The sequence below is a fragment of the Cetorhinus maximus genome, chromosome 7 (assembly GCF_964194155.1).
Source record: "Cetorhinus maximus chromosome 7, sCetMax3.hap1.1, whole genome shotgun sequence".
Taxonomy (NCBI): Eukaryota; Metazoa; Chordata; class Chondrichthyes; order Lamniformes; family Cetorhinidae; genus Cetorhinus; species Cetorhinus maximus.
In genome coordinates, this window is record NC_135885.1 from 67,766,625 (window position 1) to 67,789,095 (window position 22,471).

Genomic DNA, 22,471 nt, shown 5'->3' on the forward strand with positions numbered 1-22,471 from the left:
TAATTAAAAAGTTAGAATTTATAATTTTTAGTTTAAAATTCCCTGACAACTTTGAGTTAAGTACCTTAAACAAAGCTAAACTCAAAATCCTGACAAAATAGCTTAAGAGTTTGAAGGTATAAAGCTGAAAAGCTGAGACCCTTATTGGATCCAGTGCCCTTGGTTTGTTGGGGCTAAAGGATCTGGGTTGCACGCTTGTTTTGGGGTGACCGAGCTGGTACAGAGACAGAGAACATCAGTGGATCGTTGTTAGAATAAACACATGCTGTTTATTTACAAATGAAGCTCAGCAGCTACACTTGTGTGCTTACAACTCAAAACTCTGTCTTTACTCCAAGTGCCTAACTCAAGACTCTCTCACAAAGGTAGCCCGCACTATTCTGCTATTGGGTATTAAGATCATGTGATCTTACATTACAACACTTGTCTTATAGGTATATTACACATCAGATTACTACAACCCTCTACTGCTTAGAATGAATATTTAGGGAAGTTTTGCAGTGAGGCAGAGTGGGGGAGGGGGATCTATATGGTTGATGCACAAAATCAATTTATCACAGTTACATGGCTAATGTACTCAATTTTGAGAAAAGCCATCATAATTGAGCAACTGGTATATGACAGTTAGATTGCATAAATTACAAAATGGGAGCATGGAGTGCACAAAAAGCAGGGTGGGTGAATTAATTGAATTTTTAAACAGACCTTAAAATTCCCTGTAACTTTATTGAAAAGCATATAAAACAATAACTTCAATAAAGGGCAAGTCAATTCGCATTTCCCTGTGCATTGATCACAATGAAACTCAACTCTTTTGTAGTTAGTGACGCAAATTCAAAAAATATTTACTTTTAACATATCAAACATGAAATAGTAGTTTCAGCTTTACTTTGAACATTTAATATTTAAATTGACAATAAACACAAAAGCAAAATTGTAAAACCATCTTTGCATACTATCTCACGAATAGATCGCCACAATAAGGGAACATAACAGTAATTGCTAATCCTTAAAGGTAAGGATGAGAGAAATGTTAATTTATAAAATATACATTATACAGCAATTGATTATTATGATATATGGTTAAGTAATTATCAGTAGCAGTTTAATCTAACATGTCCACTTTAGATCAGAGAACAGTGTGGAAAACCATTGATGTTTTACAGAATATTCATGTTTATGCAACTGTTGAATCTTTACCTCCATTATGTCTTTCAGGCTTTCAGTGAAGGCAAGTTCCGCTTCCACCATGTAAAATTCCGCTAAATGTCTTCTGGTTTGGGAATTCTCTGCTCGAAATGTTGGTCCAAAGGTATATACTTGAGTGAAAGCCCTAATAAATTGATAAAAATCATCTTAATCATCATAAATTGATAGTGGTAATGTCACTGGACGAGCAATTGAGGCCCATGCTCTGGAGATGTGGGTTCAAATCCCACCACGGTAGCTGGTGGAATTTATATTCAATTAATAAATCTGAAATTAAAAGCTAGTCTTCGTAATATTGACCATGAAATTGTTTCAGTAAGGGGTGTGCAAGGAGACAGGCGACTATGCTGAGTGAGAAAAAGACTGAGTGAGTAGCAAATTAAGCACGGGGTGGGGGGTGGGGGGGAGAAACAGGAGCAGCTGAGCAGAAATGGACCTGGGTGGAAACCTCCCATCTTCGGAGCAGAGTTTGAAAAAAAAATTGAACAGTGACATCACAGGAAAACCATAAGTTCATTGGTTGATAAGAAACTGTTATTAGGAACGTCTTTAAAAAATTGTAAATTAGAAAAGTGTATTTTTAAAGAAGTAGCTACTTGGATTTGAGTAAGAAACACTAGGAATAAGGGGAAGTCAGGGCCAGTAACGTAAAGTAATAAAAGTAATCCAAAGCAAAATAAAGTTAACATAAGGGAAGTAAAGTTAAGACATGGCACGGCAGTTTGGTCATGTGGAATGCGTGTCGTGTAATATGTGGGAAGTCGTGTACATCACTGGGACCTAGACGACCATATGTGCAAGTGGTGATGCCAGCTGCAGAAACTTGGGCTCTGGGTTTCTGTGGCTGGAGGCTGAGAGCTACGTGGATAACATACCCCGAGAGGCGTCACACCGCAGGTTAGGATCATGAGGCAGAAAGAGAATGGGTGACCACCAGGCAGGTAGTGCGAGTCCCCTGAGGTCCCGCTCGCTAATTGGTTTTCTGTTTTGGATACCGATGAGGGCGTTGGCTCCTCAGAAGAGTGCAGTCAGAACCAAGTTTGTGGCACCACAAGCGACTTGACTGTACAGGAGGGGAGGAAGAAGAAAGGAGAGCAATAGTGATAGGGGATTCGTTAGTTAGGGGAACAGTCAAGTGTTTCCACAGGATGATGTGTTGCCACCCTGGTGCCAGGGTCAAGGATATCACTGAGCAGCTGCAGGGCATTTTTCTGGGGGAAGGTGAACAGCCAGAGGTTATGGTCCACATTGGTACCAATGACTTAGGCAGGAAAGGGAATGTGGTCCTGCAGACAGAATTTAAAGACCAAATTAGCAAGCAGGACCTCAAAAGTAATAATCTCCGGATTTCCCAGCGCCACATGCCAGTGAGTATAGAAATAGGAAGATAAGGCAGATGAACGTATGGCTGGAAAGATGGTGTAGGAGGGAGGGCTTTAGATTCCTGGGGCACTGGGACAGGCTCTGGGGGAGATGACACCTGTACAGGCCAGATGGGTTGCACCTGAACAGAGCCAGGACTGAGTTCCTTGCAGAGTGTTTTGCTGTGCTGTTGGGGGCTGGGGGAGGGGGGGTTCTTTAAAACTAACTCAGCAGGGGTGTAGGAACCAGGAGACAGAATAATACCAAGGTTCACAAAATACTGGGAGAGACAGATAGCACTAGAATGGAGAATAGTGAGTTAACAGGCGGAGTCAGAGAAAGGGAGAAAGTAATGAAGTCTAAATCAGGGTTATACTGCATGTATGTGAATGCACGGACTATAGTAAATAAGATTGGTGAGTTACAGGCACAGATTGACATGCAAAATTATGATGGTGTGGTGATAACAGAGACCTCGTTCAAGGAAGGACAGGACTGGGTGTTAACTATTTCTGGGTACGCGGTGTTCAGGAAAGATAGGGCAGGAAGAAAAGGAGGGGATGTGGCTGCATTGGTTAAGGAGAGCATTGCAGTGCAGGAAAAAGAATGTCGCAGAGGGTTCAAGGTCAGAATCACTTTGGCTAGAGCTGAGGAACAAAAATGGTGAAATTACATTGCTCGGTGTAGTCTTTAGGCCACCAACTAGTGGGAAGGAGTAGAGGAACAAATCTGCAGGGAAATTAGAGAGGTGGAAACATTATAGAGTAGTTATAATGGGGGACTTTAATTACCTGAGCATAGACTGGGATAGTGGTAGTGTAAAGGGAAGAGAGAGGCAAGAGTTCCTAGAATGTCTTCAGGAGAATTTTCTACAGTAGTATGTGTTCAGACCCACAAGAAAGGAGTACTGCTAGGCCTGGTTCTTGGAAATGAGGTGGGCCAAGTAGATCAAGTGTTAGTGGGGAACATTTAGGAGACACTGATCACTGTATCACAAGGTTTAGGATGATGGTAGAAAAGGACAATGGCCAATCCAGAGTAAGAATAATTAACTGGGGAAGAGCCAACTTAAATGGGGCAAGAACAGAGCTGGGCTGGATAGACTGGAACCAAAGGTTGGGCAGGAAAAACTAGCTGAACAATGGGCTACCTTCAAAGAAGAAATAGTTCAGGAACAGTCAAGGTATAGTCCCCCAAAAGGGAAAGGTAGGGCAAACAAATCCAGAGTTCCCTGGATGAAAAAGGAGATAGAAAATAAGAAAAAAAGTGTGCACATGACAGATGTCAGGTAGAAAATAGAATTGAAAACCAAGCTGAATACAGAAGGTTCAGAGGAGACGTGAAGCAGCAAATAACAGAAGCAAAGAGGGATTATGAGAAAAGATTGGCATCCAACGTAAAGGGGAATCCTAAAGTCTTCTATAGGAATATAAAAAGTGAAAGGGTGGTAAAAGGAATAGGGCCTGATTAGGAACCAAAAACAGAATTTACACATGGAGGCAGTGAGATGGCTGAGGTGTTAAATGAATACTTTGCATCTGTCTTCACCAAGGAAGCAGATGCAACCCAGGCAATGGTGACAGGGGAGGAAACTCTGTCACTAGAAGGGTTCAAAATTGATAAGGAGGTGGTATTGGATAAACTGTCGGTACTTAAAGTTGACAAGGCACTGGGACTGGATGAGATGTATCCAAGGATATTGAAGGAAGTGAGAATGGAAATTGCAGGGGCATTGGCCATAGTCTTTCAGTCTTCCCTAGACTCAGGGGAGGTGCTAGAGAACTAGAGAATTGCAAACATTACAGCCTTGTTCAAAAATGCTTGTAAGGATAAGCCCAGCAATTACAGACATCAGTTTAACTTAGGCGGTGAGGATACTTCTAGGAACAATTATTCAGGATACAATTAATAGTCACATGGAAAAATGAGTGTTGATTATCAAGAGCCAGCATGGATTTCTTAAGGGAAAAGAGCATTTAACTAACTTGGAGTTTTTTTTGAAGAGGTAACAGAGAGGGTTGATGAGGTTAATGCTGTTGATGCGGTGTACATGGACTTCCAAAAGGCATTTGATACAGTAGCACACAACAAACTTGAGAAAAGTTATAGTTCATGGAATAAAAGGGACAGTAGCAACATGGATACAAAATTGGCCGAGTAATAGGAAACAGCGAGTAATTGTTAATGGATATTTTTCGGGCTGGAAGGAAGTTTGTAGTGGAGTTCCCCATGGGGTGGGTATTGGGACCCTTGCATTTCCTGATTATATATTAATGATCTAGATCTTGGTATGCAGGGGACAATTTCAAAGTTTGATGATACAAAACTTGGAAGCATTGTAAACTGCGAGGAAGACAGGTAGGACTTCAAAAAGGTCAGACAAGTTGGTGGAGTGGACAGATAGGTGGCAGATGAATATCAATGCAGAGAAGTGAGGTGATTCATTTTGGTAGGAAGGACATAGACAGACAATATAAAATGAGTACAACTTTGAAGGGGGTGCAGGAGCAGATGGACCTGGGTGTATATGTCCATAAGTCATTAAAGGTGGCAGGACAGGTGGAGAGAGCAGTTAACACAGCATACAGTATCCTAGGCTTTATTAATAGGGGCATAGGGTATAAGAGCAAGGAAGTTATGCTGAACTTGTATAGGACACTCAGTTAGACCTCAGCTGAAGTACAGTTCTGGGTGCCACACCTTAGGAAGGATGTGAAGGAATTTGAGCGAGTGCAGAAGTTGTTTACAAAAATGGTTCCAGGGATGAGAAACTTCAATTATGAAGATAGATTGGAGAAGTTGGGACTGTTCTCCTTGGGGAGGAGAAGGCTAAGAGGAGATCTGATAGAGGTGTTCAAAATCATGAGGGGGATGGACAGAGTAGAAATTGTTTCCGCTTGTAAAAGGATCGAGAATGAGAGTGCACAGATTTAAAGTGTTTTGCAAAAGAAGCAAGTGTGGTGAGAGAAAAAGCTTTTTCACAGAGCAAGTGGTTGGGTCTTAAATGCACTGCCTGGAAGCACGGCGGAGGTTCAATCGAGGCATTCAAGAGGGCATGAAGTGATTATTAAAATAGAGCAAGATTAGGTGGAAAAGGCAGGAGAATGGCACCGAGTCATAATGCTCATTCGGAGAGCCAGCGCAGACATGATGAGCCGATTGGTCACCTTCTGCACCATAACAAATTCTTTGATTCTGTTTTTTTTCCTGTATGATTACTAAACAATGAATCAATCTAAAAAAAACTTTACATTTGTTTTAGCCTTGTGACAACTTTCTAGAATTTGAAACAACCAGTTACATTAATTGTACTAAGAAAAAACAGGTTCCGGACAAATTAAAAATAAGGATATTGCAAGGAAATCTCCAAAGCCTACTTTAGCTTACTGTGACTTAGATTTAATTCAACATACATTTTTAATTCTATATGTTTAAGTTTATGGTCAGGTCAGTCTGAAATGAACAATTTCTTAAGCAAAGCATTAATATAAAGATTGCTAAACAATAAACGAACGTAACTCAGTATTCCATCTAACTATGGAAAGTGATGTTCAAATTTGCCATCTGCAGATCAAATTATAGTTTTGCAGACCAAATTAAAATGGTCTAATTCAATAAATTAAAGAAATTAACAGGATGTATTTCATTAATCAGAGACTGGCAATAGGAAAGCCTCCATTTTTGAAGGTTCTCAGCAGCTGTACATTTGGTGATATGCAAAAGCATCTGCAAAAAAAAAAATCCTGTAAACATTATGGCCTTGAAAACCAGAGATCAGAACCCCTAGGCAATCTATTTATATGACCAATTATACCATTTTTCTGAGAGTTTTGTTGCCCTCCAATAGAATTTACCGGAGGAAATTTGGAAAAATAGCCATAGAATTTCAAGGAATATATTTCCATTGTCATTTTGTTGGTACCTTGCTAACAAGTTGTTTTCATTAATAATCCTGTTTTCAGCTAAATCTGCTGCTGACAACATGAGTAGAAGACCATATGGCCCCTCGAGTCAGCTCCGCCATTCAATGTGATCATGGCCGATCATCTGCCCCAACTCCAACTTCCAGCTCACTCCCACATCCTTCAATTCAGAGTGATCAAAAATCTGTCTCCGAATCTTGAATATGCTCAATGATGGAACATCGACAAGCCTCTCTGAGGTAGAGAATTCCAAAAATTCACAACCCTTATATAGTGACAAAATTTCTCATCTCAGTCCTAAATGATGGACTGCTTATCCTAAGGCTTTGCCCCCATGTTCTAGATTGCTCAGTTAGGGGGAAACAACTTGTCAGTGACTATCTTCTCAAGGCCCTTCAGAATCTTGTATGTTTCAATGAGATCACCTCTCATTCTTCTAAACTCTAGGGTGTATAGGCCCAATTTACTCAGCTTCTCATAGGACAACCCTCTCATTCGTAGGACAACTCTCTCGTTCCAGGAATCAATCTAGTGATATGAATGGAATATTTTATAAACTATATTACTGGCTTTTCATCCAGCAAGCTGTCCACTTCACTGGCACAGGAATATAGTGCACTTTAATTTCTCATCAATGGGTAGGAATTGCATGTTGTTGTGGGCAGCATTTTGTCTTTTCAAACCTGTGACCCTATGTCAAATGTAGCCTCAACTCATTTCATTTATAAATGAATCACTTCAAAGTAGCTCTTCACAGAAATGGATCTACAGCACAAAAATGCATGTGATTCAGCATAAATTTAGAATATCACTGATGTTGCGAGGTTGGCTAGTGTAGAAAACAAAAGTTTATATGGGTGCAGTACAGGTGCTCTTCAATGTTAAGGTCTAAGCACTTGACCATGTCAGAGAATGGAAGTTTACTCTGTCCTTAATCCTTGTTACAAATGACTTAGGAGTGACAGATACAAATAGTTGGGGCCGAATTTTTACTCCCAAGTTGGGTGCAGAATGTTGGGAATCCCCAAATGGAGTCAGGTCTGCTGCTTCAGGAAACAGTGTTGGGGCGGCCACAGAGGCTGCAAGTGCCGAGGCAGGCTGTGCTAGTTATAATAAAAACAGTAAGGTCCTCTAGCCCTCACCCCCTCTCCACACCCTATCCAACCAACTCATGCCCCCGATCCACCTTCATGGTCCCTCATGCCAACTTAGTTCCAAATCATGAAAACCCATGCCCCTCCATCCTTTGCCCTTACATCTTACATGCCAACTCACCCATCAGCCACCAAGGGCAGGCCTCAGGAGCCATATAAAAAAAGAGGTGTAATAAAATAAACTTCTAAGTATAACAGGCTTCGTTATATATTAAAGAGCTGGCATTGGTAAAAGCCCATTCAATACATTTAAATCCCTTAAAGTACTTAAACGCTTATAAAAACAAACATTTGTATTCATAGCCCCACATCATAGACAGCTAATCCCTTTATAACCACTTGGAGCTATCACACTGAATTTACAGCACCCCCTCTCCCTCCACCCCACCCCCACCCCATCCCATCCAAGTGATATGATAGGCTGTGGAATTAATCAAGCAGTATTAATCTTACAATGATAACCTTCAGGCTTATGTCAACAAACATTTATTGAAATTGCAAGCACCTTTCATTTCATCAGAGTTACAGCAGGCTGTTGTCACGATTTAAAGGGTAGGGGATTCAAATGACTTGACAGGTTAACAGTTCCACAGACCCTATTCCCACCTTTCACGTATATTCACGTCTAATGTCAACAATCTCAAGGAGGTACCGGAACCTCTCCAAAGAACTCTGGTATATTTAGATCTTTCCTCAAATTCATCAAGCCCTACAAGTTGTGTTTTGGAAACCTGGATGAAGAAAATTGCTTTTGATTGAAGGCAGCTGCACTTTTAAACGCTCCACTGCCTGTGTGAACCACCCTTGTCTATTATGACACTGACCCCAAATGTGGACTAAATGGCAAATAAATGTGCATTTTTTCAATTTATAAAAAGGTACAAATAAAATATTCCTTGTTTTTGAAAACACAGTCCAATGATTATGAACTACTACTGAACCGAATTCCTTAGTTTAACTGCCAGTCATACTAACACAAGTATTCTGTTGATTATGCTAGTCTCGAGTCTCATGGATCAGTACTAAAATGTGAGCCATTGATTCCACAATCAATTTCTCCCAGTGGGAAGCAGGACTTGTAGGAAGCATATTCTTGAATGATCCTTGTCAAGCCATACAAATTCTCCTAGTCATGAAAGTACAATGCTAGATATATAAAGACAGCAATCAGAAATGTATTCTGGATTGTTCACTATCACTCATGTAGAAACACATCTTGTCCCAGTTATCAGATTTATAATATTTGGAACTGGAGAGACTAAATAGTAACTTGTAAACAAAACAATTTATTAGCTAGGAGGATCTGATGGAAAATAGAATTGTTTTTAGGCTTCATCAATATATTTCTCTCATGCTCTGGGCTAAAAATCACACCTGCAAGTGAATACTTATGATAAACAAGGACACAACTTTACATCTAGCGTGATGTCCTGTTGTCCCTAGGTTATCAGAAATCTTCGTTAGTCATATTTAGCAGGCTAAATGCACTAAGACCTCATGTGATTGATTAGACTTCAGAAAGCAGGACGCTATCAGATTCAGATTAGGCTATAGATTATGGAACATACCAAGGCTCCTTTGGCAGCACCTTCCAAACCCACGACCACTACCATCTAGAAGGACAAGAGCAGCAGGTATATGGGAACACCACCACCTGGAAGTTCCCCTCCAAGCCACTCACCATCCTGACTTGGAAATATATTGCCGTCCCTTCACTGTTGCTGTGTCAAAATCCTGGAACTCCCTCCCTAACAGCACTGTGGGTATACCTACACCACATGGACTTCAGCAGTTCAAGGCGGCATCTCACCACCACCTTCTCAAGAGCAATTAGGGATGGGCAATAAATGCTGCCCTAGCCAGCAAAGTCCACATCCCTTGAATGGATTTTAAAAGGTAAGCTGTTTCTATGTATAATACAGCAGTTTTCACTAGAGATTTTTTAACTCTCGCTCTTTCCTTAAACAAAAATTGAAATTGTAATGTTTCGGGGTGCTGCATGCTGGATGGGAGAATGTCTATGGATGTCTCTATGGGCTTCCAGAGCTACTTGATAAGGTTCCACACAAGAAAACAAAAACAATTGTAAATGGGATTGGAGGTAACCATGTGACATTGGCCAGGATTGGGTTGAAAGTTAGGAGACAGGGCATAGAAATAAAAGGGAAAAAACAAAATGCTGGAAATACTCAGCATCTGACAAGAGAAAAAGTTAATATTTCAGATTGATGATCTGTCAGAACTACGAAAAGTTTAGGCAAGAGGCAGAGATGGAGGTTAAACAACAAAAAGGAAGATATATTTTATGATCAAAGGAATGATAGTGCAAGGCAAAAAGGGGTGATGTAATGAGGCAAGTAAAGAAACAAAAGACATATCTAGGCTAAGTGGGAAAAGGAGAATCATCAACTGATGTCCAAAACAACAAAAAAAAGGGACAGAGGGTATGATCTGAAATTGTTGAAATCAAGGTTCAGTCCGAAGGCTGTAAAGGAGCTAAGTAAAAGATGGGGTGTTGTTCCTCAAGCTACATTGAGCTTCATTGGAACTGTAGGAGGCAGAGGTCAGAGTGGGACTGGACAGAGAATTAAAATGACAAGCAACATTTGTACTCTCCCCACCTCCAGTCTTTGTATTTGCCATAAGAAACATGTTGCATTCGAAATTTTTCCTGTTCTGATAAAAGGTCATTCACCTGAAACACTTAACTCTGTTTCACTCTCTGCAGATGCTGCCAGAACTGTTGAGTATTTCCAGCATCCACAGCTTTTGCCCTTGTGGTAGGAGTGAAGAATTTGCTCACTGACTGGCAGGAGGTGACAAGTAGTATTATTCCTCAGGGATCTGTACCGGGAAGTCAGTTTTTCACCATATATGTTTTCGCTGGTGGGGAAGTCCAGAACAAGAAGGAATAATGTTTAAATTAGAACTAGTCCATTTCAGACTGAAATCAGATAGCACCTCTCCCATACAAAGGCTGGCAGAAATCTGGAACTACTACCACCAGTGCAGCCACCACCAGTGGCTCCCCCATCACAAACAGGTTCAATTGAAATTTCAAAGACTTATATCAATAAAAATTTGTTTGGTAAAGGATATGGATCAAAAGTGAATAAATGGAGTTGATGTGGAGATCAAACTGAATGGCAGAACAGGTGCAAAGGGCAGAATGGGTTATTCTTGTTCCCATGATTCATTGGGACATTCCCACATGATCAACGTGATAGTGATGAGAACAGAATTGACGAGCTGGAACAACACTGCTCCAAGTTCTAGCACACATAGCCATAGAAATTGAAAACCGAACTATAGGGAATTAGTTTTAATGGAACCAAATTTATCACAATAACGGTTCCTTAACTCACTCAAATACAAGACTCCAGCCCAGAACGTCACCTTAATTTGCTCAAGCAATCAAGATATCTTAATATGAAACAAATTTACTTTTCAGGTTTCATAACGCTTAGACAGGTAGTTAAGAGTGACTGGGAAGTTTTTTTTAAAATTGGTTTTCAGGATATGGGCAATACTGCAAAAGCAGCATTTATTGTCCAAAGTTATTCTGCAGGTATCAAGAGTTAACCATACAGTGTGGTATGGGAGTCACATGGGTCAGAGTGGCAAGCTTCTTCCCTTGCAGGACATAAGTAAACCAGTTGGACTTTTGCAACAATACAGTAACTTTCACGGTAATTTTTTTCTCTGGTACTAGCCCATGTATTTATTACCAGATTTATTTAATTCAGCTTCACAATTTACCATAATGACATTTGAACTCATGACTTCTAGATTTTCATTCCAGCACCATAACCATGACTCTACCATACCTATTAAGGATACTTGCCATGTCGATCAGACATGAGAATATTACAAGCTGTTAAAAGCTGTACTTTTTAAAAAATGGACATTGTTGGACTTTTAAAATGGCTGCCACAGGTCACCTGACATTTGGAACTGCAAGCTGGCTGAGCTTCTGGAAGTTTATAAAATTGGATTATTGGACCACAGCCTTGTGCAATGTCGCACCTGCCACTGTCACGGCTCACCCCAAAACAGCAAGGACAATAAAGCCTCAGACATCTCATCTCCAGACTGCTGGAAGCTATCGAAACTGATAGTGCTAAGTAGTGCCAAGAACCCCTATCTGCCTCTATTGTATGCTGTTGATTTTGACCATGGGAGGGGGAAGCGACTTTGTTAATATGAACAGACCACTGATTGCTTCCCATAATGTATCAATGGCCAGTCGTCGCCTGATCAAAACATAATTTAAAAGCCTTTCAGAAATAAAAGTCCCTCTTGCTTACAGGCAGAGAACTGCAGAATGCAGGCATAACATCACTGCAGAAACCTGACCATCAACACCTAGCCTTTTTACCAAGCCACAAGACTTATAGTTAAAGCCTCCTTGAAACCTCTTTTCCGAAAGATTCTAAATTCATTTGGAAAAGCAAACTGATCCTCTGGCTACAAGTATTATCAAGGTTGCCCTTCTCAACTTTCTGTGCATTTCTTATTCCGAAGAAAGCTTCATAAAATCTTGTATTCAGCTACCTGGGCTCACCTGGATTAAGTCGCGAGTAGAAGAGCCCCTGTCACCGGAATCAGATACTCATGTGAACTATTAACTATTCTGTTCGACTTTAATATTTGTAGAAGAGAAACTCCTTTCTCTTATTGTATCTTTCTTGTGTCCATGGTGTGTGTGTGGGTAATAGCTACAAAAACCAGCTCTGGGATAGTGTGTGAATAAATAATGCTCCTGGTTTAAAATCCAAGAAAATTTGCTGTTAGTGGCTTTGTATCCAAACTGATTACACAAACGAGGTTTGGGCAATGCATCTCAGCCTTGCCAAATTAAACTACTCTGATTACAGACAAAATGTTAGAAGAATTGAAGGGTTCAGTTAGTCTCTCTCCCCTGTCCGTAACAATACCTAATTTATATTGGCCAATTAGTCTGCTATGCGAAGTGAACCTATCTTCAATAACAGAATGAAAACACCCTCCAAATTTAATCAAGGCAGGATAAGCTTTTCACCATCTTATGAACAATGAAGACCAGTTAATTTTTGTTCCTGCCACCACCTCTTCTCTCTTCTGCCCAACATTTGGTTTTTATAACAATAAAACACAGTAAATTAGATAGCTTTATGATAGAACAATTCAGAGGAAAATATTTGTTTTGAAACTTTGATTTATACCTTAATAGATAAATTTAATTGCTCAGTATAAGATTTATTGAATCATTACTCTTGCAAGTGTTTTCCCTACACATTCCCATGGCTATGTTTTTCAAATTGAAATTTAGGAAGGACTATTGGGAATTGCAAAACTTTCAAACATCTTTATGCACTTACGATAGCCAAGTCTAATTTTACCATCAGCCAACTTCAGGTCAGCTTTCCCTCCTGGCACCTTTTCCGTGTTTCAAATTAAACACCAGCAAAGGAAAAGAAGAAAATGCATGTGCAGAGGAGATAATGAAAATTATTGATGAGCAGTCTCTTTTGCTTTTGCAGTCATGCCAATAACTCTGCAAACCCTCATGGATTATATGCAACAAGAGTAAAAATTAGAATAAAAGCAAAATACTACGGAAGCTCTGAAGAAGTCATATAGACTCAAAACGTTAACTCTGTTTCTCTCTCCACAGATGCTGTCAGGTCTCCTGAGTTTTTCCAGCATTTTCCGTAAAAATTAGCATGTTGCTGCCCGTTCAACATGACATCTGTGCAAGATAAGTGTGTTGCCAAAACTTCAGCAGTAAAGATAAATATACATTGAAGCTTTAAAGTTGGACCTGCCTGATATCACAGCAAAAAAAACTTTTCAGTAGCTTTTTATACTGAGAGATATCAGTAATAGTACTTCCAACAATGGAGAAAAAAAATGGAATATTAAGAGGATTGGAGGTGATTTTGTTCCATATAGGATTAGGTAGAATCATGCCCTGCAAAGCAAAAACAGGGTGACCAGGTTCCCAAAGTTTCTGGAATTGTCCCGACACAGCTTGTGTGTTGCCGAGATGCTGTTTGTCCCAGATTTCAGACCCTTTCTGCATGGTACACATCTGTGCATTAGCACCTCCTCCGGCTGCCTAATCTGACAGGTTCACCAACATTCCCCCGCCCCACAGCCCCAGCAGGTTCGCCTGCACACTCGTATAGAATCCCATGCCAAAGTGTCTCTTAATTTTGAGAGTTGGTCACTGAGTATACAAGACCCAACTTAAATGGTTCCATGATAGACCTGTCCTAAAGTTTATGGCTGAGAAATTCAGCAGTACCCAATTTTGGATGTTGAGGGCCAGGGAGTTTTAGATATTTGGCTTTATGTAACTGATATCTAAAGTCTATGTGACAGGAGAGGTTATCCGGTGAAGGCAGCAGGATGATAAGGCCACTGGTGGTGCCACAGCCTGTGCATACAAGTGCAGGCCAGAAAACAAAGCAGAGGCCAGAGGGGGACAATGACCTGGGGAAGGCCTTGGGTGGAGAGGGTTGGTCAATGGGTAGCCATGATGATGATGATGGGGTGAGAGCCAGCAAAGGTTTGCATGACAGGTAGTTGCATATACAAAAGGAATTATCACCTGCTTCAGGTGCAGGCAAATCAAGCCTCCTGTAGATCCTTACTCAGCATGGCAGCACTGCCAGCATTTGGAGCTCTTAATGCCTTCGTTGATGCACATGATCCCTTGAAATCTACTAAAAGATGGGACATACATGATTAAACTCTCCCTCCTGGGACTTCTCAACAACTCCGATGTAAACCTCGAGTTTAACGTCCAAATGGCATCAATTTTAGTTATGCCTTTACCTGTTGTTTCTTAGGTACTGGATCATGACTCAATTCTTATTCTCAAAATTGCCTAAGTCAACTCTCCTCAGTAAAAGGCAGGGTGGATAAGTAGTTTTAGAAGCTTTAGAAGTGTCTTATTTCTCTCAGTATGAATGTAGTAATATTCTATGTATTGAAAGCTGTTGTAAAAAGGGAATACTTTCATGAGATGGAATCCAAGTAATAATACTTCCAGGGCACTTTCCAGGATGGCTCTCAGATCTACTGATACACAGAATTACACAGAACTCGCTAAATCAGGATGTGACTTGAGACTCAATGTGTTTTGGGGTTACCCACAAGCAGCAGCCCTAATCACATGACAATTTTGTTCCCTTATCCATTCACGTGTGTGCTCAGGACAGTTTTATGCATCAATATGCCCACAAACTGATAAGGGGTGGGCCATATTAGATTTAGTAAACAGCCAATGGTGCATGAACATTTATCTAATAGCAGCCATATGATCAAATTCAATTTAGCGTTCAAAGTAGTAATTAATTTTAGCGTATTGATCCTTAAAGCAAGGACTGAACACGAAAGTTCAAAATCCAGTACCAGTTGTTGGCACCACTAAGGCCTACCTATTAGGTATTTGAAGAATGAGTGAGGGAAAACATTTACTTACTTTTAGTAATGTTTTTCCTATTCTCTGAACTGGATTTATCCTCACATGCATCACTCCTGCCCATGCTTCACATTGTTTCCACACTTATCTAGAGTACTTTTGCTTGTTTACTTGTTTCCACACTTATCTAGAGTACTTTTAAACATTCAAGGTTATGGGCCAAGTGCTGGTAAATGGGGTTAGGTAGGTAGGTCAGGTGTTTCTCATGTGTCGGTGCAGACTGGATGGGCCGAAAGGCCTCTTCTGCACTGAGATTCTGTGCTACTGTGATCACTGAATGTGGTGGCTGGCTTTATGAAGTGAGATTGGAAGAGCACCATATTAAAAAAAAACTTACAAGGACCACTGTTCCAGTCATTTCTCTTAAATGGTTAATAGGTCTAAGATATGTGAAGGATACATTTGAAAGATCAAGATCACCTCAGACAGAAGGCTGATCGGATGGTAAAATGGAGTTGAGGGCAAAGATCAGCCATGATCATACTGAATGGCGGAGTAGGGATGAGGTACCCATATGGCCTATTCCTGCTCCTATTTCTTAAGTTATATACCAATTGATAATTTTGGCAAAAGCAAGTCCTAAAGATAGCAAGTAATTTCCTAGTGTCTAGAAATATTTTCTTGCCTTAAATATTAGTAGCTACAGGTGAGACAGAGAAAGGCAGTAATCCCAAAATAACCAGCTTTGGAATCAAGATCTTTATGACATTGGACAAATGTAAATGCTGTTCAGACTTGATCTTTTATGCTGTTCCTGAAATCATTAGATGTTCTATCCAAGACAACTAGTGAAATCACCCGTGTGTCAGGAGGACCAAAAACAGACTAATAAAGCCTTACTTCCTTTATTGGTCAAACGCAAACTTGGCCTAGTGGTAGGACTCTTGCACCCAAGACAAAGTCAAGATTTCAAGCTTCTCTCTAGCACTTGAGTACATGATCTATGCATCGTTAGACGTGCTGTTTCTCGCTAGACACACAATATTTAATGGCATTATTTGAAGGCAGGAATATCTGTAACCAACACCTCCAAAACAAACAGAAAAACTAGTCATTTATCTCATTGTTGTTTGTCGGACTTTGCTGTATGCAAATTGGAGAAGAGAATAACTGTTACTGTACTTAAACATAAATGAGGGAAGAATGCTTTTAATCTTTATTTCACAAAGTTTGCAGTAGGATATGAAGAAGTCAGTAAATTAGTTCAGTTATATTCTGGATAGGTGATGAATGCGGAAAAATTAATTTGAAGGTTTAATACAGAAGGATTAAAGCAAATTACATCTGGGCTGGAATTGCTCCTTTCTATGAGCAGATTTATGAAGCTATTTTGCTAGCTTCCAAAGCTCTGCCATTACCTATTTTTACACCCCTTTGTCCTTTTGTGCATGACATCTTTGTCAATCTCTCGTTTGCCCCACCCATCGCTGACCTTCTAGCCAGCTTCACTTGCTCCAGCCCCCACTTAAACAGTATAAATTTCATCGCATTTTTACTTCTCTTTATCTCTGAAGTCATACAGACTCGAAATGTTAACTGATTTTCTCTCCACAGATGCTGTTAGACCTGCTGAGTTTTTTCAGCGTTTGTATTTGTTTCAGATTTCCAGCATCCGCATTTGCTTTTAACCTATTTTTAGGTTTGCTATTACAATACATCAACTCCATTCTTAAGGTGGTGTGATAATGTAAATCAAAACTCAAATAAAAGGGCAATAATTTTGAACACAAGAAAGTAGGCTCCAAAAAAAATGGTTAAAGTGCTAATTACCCTGTCATCACTTCCAAATGCAGTTGTCCAGATACAGTTAAGAAGGAAGGGACATCAAAGAAATTATTATGCTTTTCAGCTGTTTTGCTTGCAGGCTGTAACGAGAAAAAAACAACCAATTCCTTGAATTAAGCATGATTTCACATTTAGTTTATAATTCAGGATGTTTAAATTATCATCAACTTTGGTGGCTAAAGGATATTTAAATTATTTTTGCATCTTTTGCTTATGAGAGAAGGGATAGTTCTAATTGCTCCACCACCTCCCTCGTCCCCTCTAATATCTCTTTGTAGTTAGTCTACTTGTCCAAAATGCAGCCTTAGGTGAGTCACAATCTCCTCTAGGTAAACACTGGGAAGACTGTAAGCCATCATTATAAGACCTCGCCACAAGCTTTATACTCTCAGCACTGGTTCCATCCTTCTTCCTGATCACCACCACTGAATTTAAGTTAAGCCAGGCTGTTCTGTTCAATTCCAAACTGAACTTCCAATTCCATATCCTCTCCATTACATTACAGTGTATTAACACCATTTTTATTCATTCATGAGATGTGGGCTTCGCTGGCTGGGTCAGCATTTATTGCCCATCCCTAGTTGCCCCTGAGAAGCAGGTGGTGAGCTGCCTTCTTGAACTGCTGCAGTCCATGTGGTGTAGGTACACCACATGGACTTATTATTATCCCCACCTCAGCCCATTTGTTACCGAAACTTTCATCTATCCTTTTGACACCTCCAGACACGATTACTCCCACTGCTCTCGTTCCTGGCCTCCCATTCTTCACACTCTAAACTTTAGCTCATCCATCTGTATCTTGTCTGCACCAAGTCTCCCCATCTATCACTCCTGCCCTCAGTAGTCTACATTTGTCTGGGCCCTCCTACACATCATGATTAAAATTCTCAGAGAGTATTAAAGTGCCTTCATAGCTTGTCCATCTCTATCTCCAACATCCTCTAGCCCTGGACCCCTCCCTGACCAAAAAATTCCTTCAGCAGCTTAGAGCCCCATACTCATATTCCTTTCCTAATTCCCTCTGCACCTCCACCTCCCTTTCTTCCTTGAGCACTTTATGATGATCATTTCTCTAACAATGTTTTTGGCCACTCCAAAGTAACCCCTTGTATTGTAATCATTTTTTAAAAATTACACTTCTGTTGAAAGTGTGTTGGGACATTTTTCTGTTAAAGACACAAAGTAAATAGATATTCAAAGTGTAGTAAATTCAAATAATTTTTCCTATAATTTGTAAACATAAGATGTAATCTTTATAGCGTTATTTTTATTTCCTTGCACCTGAGCAGAGTTCCAATCTGACTTTGTGTGACCAATGGCCCAGCGTCTGCAACACTAAATATCCAGCTTTCCCCACTGTGGTTTTTCAGAATGCCCTTATAAAAGGGAGTATAAGGGAAACATTTCACATGGATCAAGATTTATTTTTGCAGAGATGGTAAACTACCTGCTAGTACATTCAAAGTTATGATTTATCTTCCAGACTTGTCTACTTAAAACCAAGTGATTGAAAAATGATTGTAGGGATGTATGTGACAATGAAACACAGTTAAAAATTTTTTGGCAAAAGCCATGCAGAGTGTTCAACATAATTAGCAGAATAGATGTGACAGGATAATGCAGACCAGTGCATTGCAGTGTATCCACTTCAGACAGTGGCTAATGTGATTGATCACAGGTTTCCTCCAGCAAGTCTTTATAGTGTTTGCAAACATGAAAGAAATACACTACAGTAGCAAAAAAGAAAACATTAAAAGCTTTCCAAGCTAGTCCAAATATAAAATCCTAATGTCCTTTTGTTTACTCCAATGACCCCTACTGCATTTGTTTCACCAAAATGAATACAGGATTTCATGAAGGAGCATATAACTGCAAACAACCACAAAAACATTAATTTCTTATCTAGTGCTATGTGCACTATAATCAGAGAATGCTAGAGGAATAGAAACTCCCATACTAAATGTTCAATAAGATGCAATACAATAATAAAGTCATAATGAAGAGTTCCTATCCAAAACATTAACCCACTGCTGTTTTTCCGATACCAATAGACCTATCAAGCATCCAGTGCTTCCTGTCTTTTTGTAAATTGGAAAAGAGGTTGGTTAGCCAGAAAAATCAATAATGCAAACATTCAAGGTTTCTGCTATATTTGCACACATTCAAACAAAGCCCTGAAGTTTTGATTTAGCTGCAGCACAGATTTGCTGCCACTAAAATAGTACCGAACAATTGTTGATGCTTTTTAAAAATGTGCTGCTACCATCTTGTGGCAATGAAGAATCACTGCATGAAATTTATCACCTTGCTTTACTGACATGTACATTTTCTTTGTATTTTACTTCATTGGTGTATATTCTTGCAATTGGTGAAGCTGTAAAATAGTTAATGGTATTGTAATGTATTCTTTTGAAATCTTAAAGAAACAAGCAATGCAAGTTTGCCTATTTCCATTAGTTGATTTTAATCATTTAATGGTAAACATGCTAAAAGATATACAAGATTGTATGTAAATAGCAATACTGTTACTTTATCATTTTGACAACACAAATGTTAAGTATTTTTATTAGTCATATTAAAGATTTTAAATGACTAAGCCAATTATTTGATTTCTGAAAGTTCCAGTACAGTGAGCCACGCCTTTAAGAGAGTGAAGCATAGACCTCAATTCATTATTGAATCAAATAGTCGGTTTCTGACGACAGAAAAGCTCAAAAGCATATTTAGGAATTGGAATTTGGTCCCTTCCTCTTGCCAAAGTATGGCAGAACATTTACAAAACGGCGATTGTACTGCATGCGTCTCTTTGCACGGCCAGTCTTCTTTTTCCTCTTCTCTTGCTTTGCAACCTTTGGAGTCTGACCTTTTACTTTTCCGGCTCGAGCAAGGGATCCATGGACCTTGCCACCCAATAATCGAGCAACTACTTCTAGAGTGCAGTGCTCACTGATACCACATTGGCCTATGATGTCATCATCATCCAAGGGAGTGCCAGCCAAAAGGATCACTTGGTCAATAGCAGAGACTCCTTCCAGGGATTCAACATGGCCCTTAATTTCCCCAACAGTCTCTTCCCCAGTCACATCAAGGGTGTGGGTGTTTTGAGCATGTAGAAACAGCTGCATGATGGTTCCGGAAAAGGCGGCCCTGGTTCAGGTGCAAACGACGACAACCCGCCCGTCAACTTTCAACAGGGGTGAAATAGTGAAGAACACAACAATAATGGGAACTTTTAATGCCCTAAATATCGCCTAAGATAGTTATAACAGCTTGAGTGTTAATATTATGTCCATACAATTTTAATCCTTAGATCTAGGCAGTACATAAAAACTTTTCTGAAGATTTTCTAAAGCTTACAACACTAACACCCAAACACTAATATTAAAGGCAGGAGTAGCTTTGTTAAACCTTATACACAATATATAAATATGAATAAAAGCGTTAAATAACTAGAAATAGTGGTAGGTCATTCAGCCCCTGAAGCCTTTTTTTTAAACCATTCTCTTGGATCACAAGGATTCTGCACACCAACTCAATTTAGTTAAAGAGACATAATAGCACAGGAGGCCACCATTCAGCTCATTGAGTCCATACAGGCTCTGTACAGAAATCCAGTCGGTACCATACACCCGCTCAATCCCTGTAGCTCTGCAAGTTTATTTCCCTCAAGGGCCCATCCAATTTCCTTTTTTAAATCATTTATCGACTTTGCTTCCACCACACTCACAGGCAAGTTCCAGGACATTAGCACAAATTGCATTAAAACAATCTTTGACATATCCCCCTGCATCTCTTGTCCAAAACTTGAAATCCATGTCATCTAGTCCTTGTACCATTACCTTATCTAAACCCAACATGATCATGTACACCTCAACCAAATCTCCCCTTGGCCTCAAACCATCCAAGGAGAACCATCCCAGCTTCTCCAACTGAACCTTGTAGCTAAAATCCTTCATCACTGGAACCATTCTGGTACATCTCCTCCTCTGCAGCCTCTTAAACTTCCTCATATCCTTCCTAAAGTGTGGCGACCAGAACTGAATGCAATACAACAGTTGTGGCCTAACCAGAGCTTTATAAAGGGTCAGCATTACATTCCTGCTTTTATACTCGATACCTCTATTTATGAATCATAAGATCACATGCTTTGCTAACTACTCTCTCAATATGTCCTGTCATCTTCAGAGATCTGTACACAAATTCCCAGGTCCCTCTGACCATGCAGACCTTTGAACAGAGCCATTAAGTCTTTCTATCCTTTCTGCCAAAATGCATCACCTCACACTTATCTGTACTAAATTCCATTCTGCTACCTTATCTATCTCCTGCTGCAGTTGGTTGATATCTTTTTTACTGCTTGCTACACCTCCAAGTTTGGTACCATCATCAAATTTTGAAATTTTACTTTGTATAAGTGTGTGTGTATAAGAAAAGCAATGGTCTTAGCACTGACCATGGGGAACACCACTGTCTACCATCCTCTAGTCTGAATAACTATTTACCACAATTTGGTTTTCTGACCTTATGCCAATTTTTCATCCAAATTGACACTGACCCTTCGATTCAATAAGCCTTAGCTTTGTTAACCAACTTTTTACGTGATATATTGTCAAACCCTTTCTTAAATGCATATAGACAATATTCAGTGCATTCCCTTGATCAAAAAAAATCAATTAGATTGGTCAAGCATGACCTGCCTTTTAAAAACCTGTGCTGGCTCCCCTTAATTAACTCAAACCTCTCCAATGCTTGTTGCTTTTTTCCCTGATTATTGTTAACCTTACCCACCACTGATGTTGTACTGACTGGCGTATAGTTACTAGGAATTCCCTTCCACCATCCTTTCTTGAACAAGGATGTTACAGTTGCCACTCTCTCCAAACCTCTGGCACCATCACCACCACGTATCCCTGATATCTTGTTAAAGCCCTTCCATTCTCTCCACACCCACCATCCTTTACAAACCTGGGATACAAGCCAATGGACCAGGCAACTTATCCATTCTCAGCACAGCCAGTCTTTCCAGTATACCTTGCCTATCAATTTTCATCCCATCCATTACCTCTACCATCTCCACTTCTCCCGATATTTTGTTAGCATGTTCTGCACACTTTCCGCATTTAAATACATGCTTTCAAAAGCTGTCCTGGTATTCCTTGCAGTCTTAGTTTGCTCCTATCTAATATGGTACTACTCCTCCCTTCTCTACTGCTACTCAACACTCACATTCTGCCCCTCATTCCTCTTTTCTACTTCTATGTGTTGGTGTCCACTCTAACGCCAATTTAGTTTAAATACTTCCCAACTATGCTAGTGAACATCGCTGTGAGCACGTTGGTCCCAGTCCTTTTGAGGTGCAACCCATGCCTTTAGAATAGGTGCCTCCGGCCCCAGAAGTGGTCCCAATGCCCCTAGAATCTGAGGCCCTTCAGCTTGGATGCCCCAAGCCATGTATTTTTTAAAAAATTCATTTTACGGAATGTGGGTCTTGCTGGCTGGGTCAGCATTTATTGCCCATCCCTAGTTGCCCTTGAGAAGGTGATGGCGAGCTGCCTACTTGAACTGCT

At 40.0% G+C, this 22,471-nt stretch overlaps 2 protein-coding genes across 3 annotated transcripts in view; both read right to left on the reverse strand.

Moving 5' to 3' along the window:
• Positions 1–22,471, reverse strand: part of nars2 (asparaginyl-tRNA synthetase 2, mitochondrial) — an 85,673-nt gene that overhangs the window by 31,988 nt on the left and 31,214 nt on the right. For both annotated transcript variants that reach the window (XM_078545688.1, XM_078545689.1), the window contains exons 6-7: positions 16,890–16,984; positions 1,201–1,333 (exon numbers count right to left, since the gene is read on the reverse strand). In XM_078545688.1, coding sequence (XP_078401814.1) covers positions 1,201–1,333; positions 16,890–16,984 — 228 coding nt within the window. The remainder of the gene's footprint in view (positions 1–1,200; positions 1,334–16,889; positions 16,985–22,471) is intronic.
• On the reverse strand, positions 19,495–20,102 carry LOC144682863 (ubiquitin-like FUBI-ribosomal protein eS30 fusion protein). Its single transcript, XM_078545687.1, has one exon. It carries the CDS (start codon positions 20,027–20,029, stop codon positions 19,628–19,630), a length of 402 nt encoding a protein of 133 aa, XP_078401813.1. The 5' UTR covers positions 20,030–20,102; the 3' UTR covers positions 19,495–19,627.

What these genes read in the sequence shown, in the direction of transcription:
- LOC144682863 (XM_078545687.1), bottom strand. Translation starts at nt 20,029, where the DNA reads ATGCAGCTGTTTCTACATGCTCAAAACACCCACACCCTTGATGTGACT.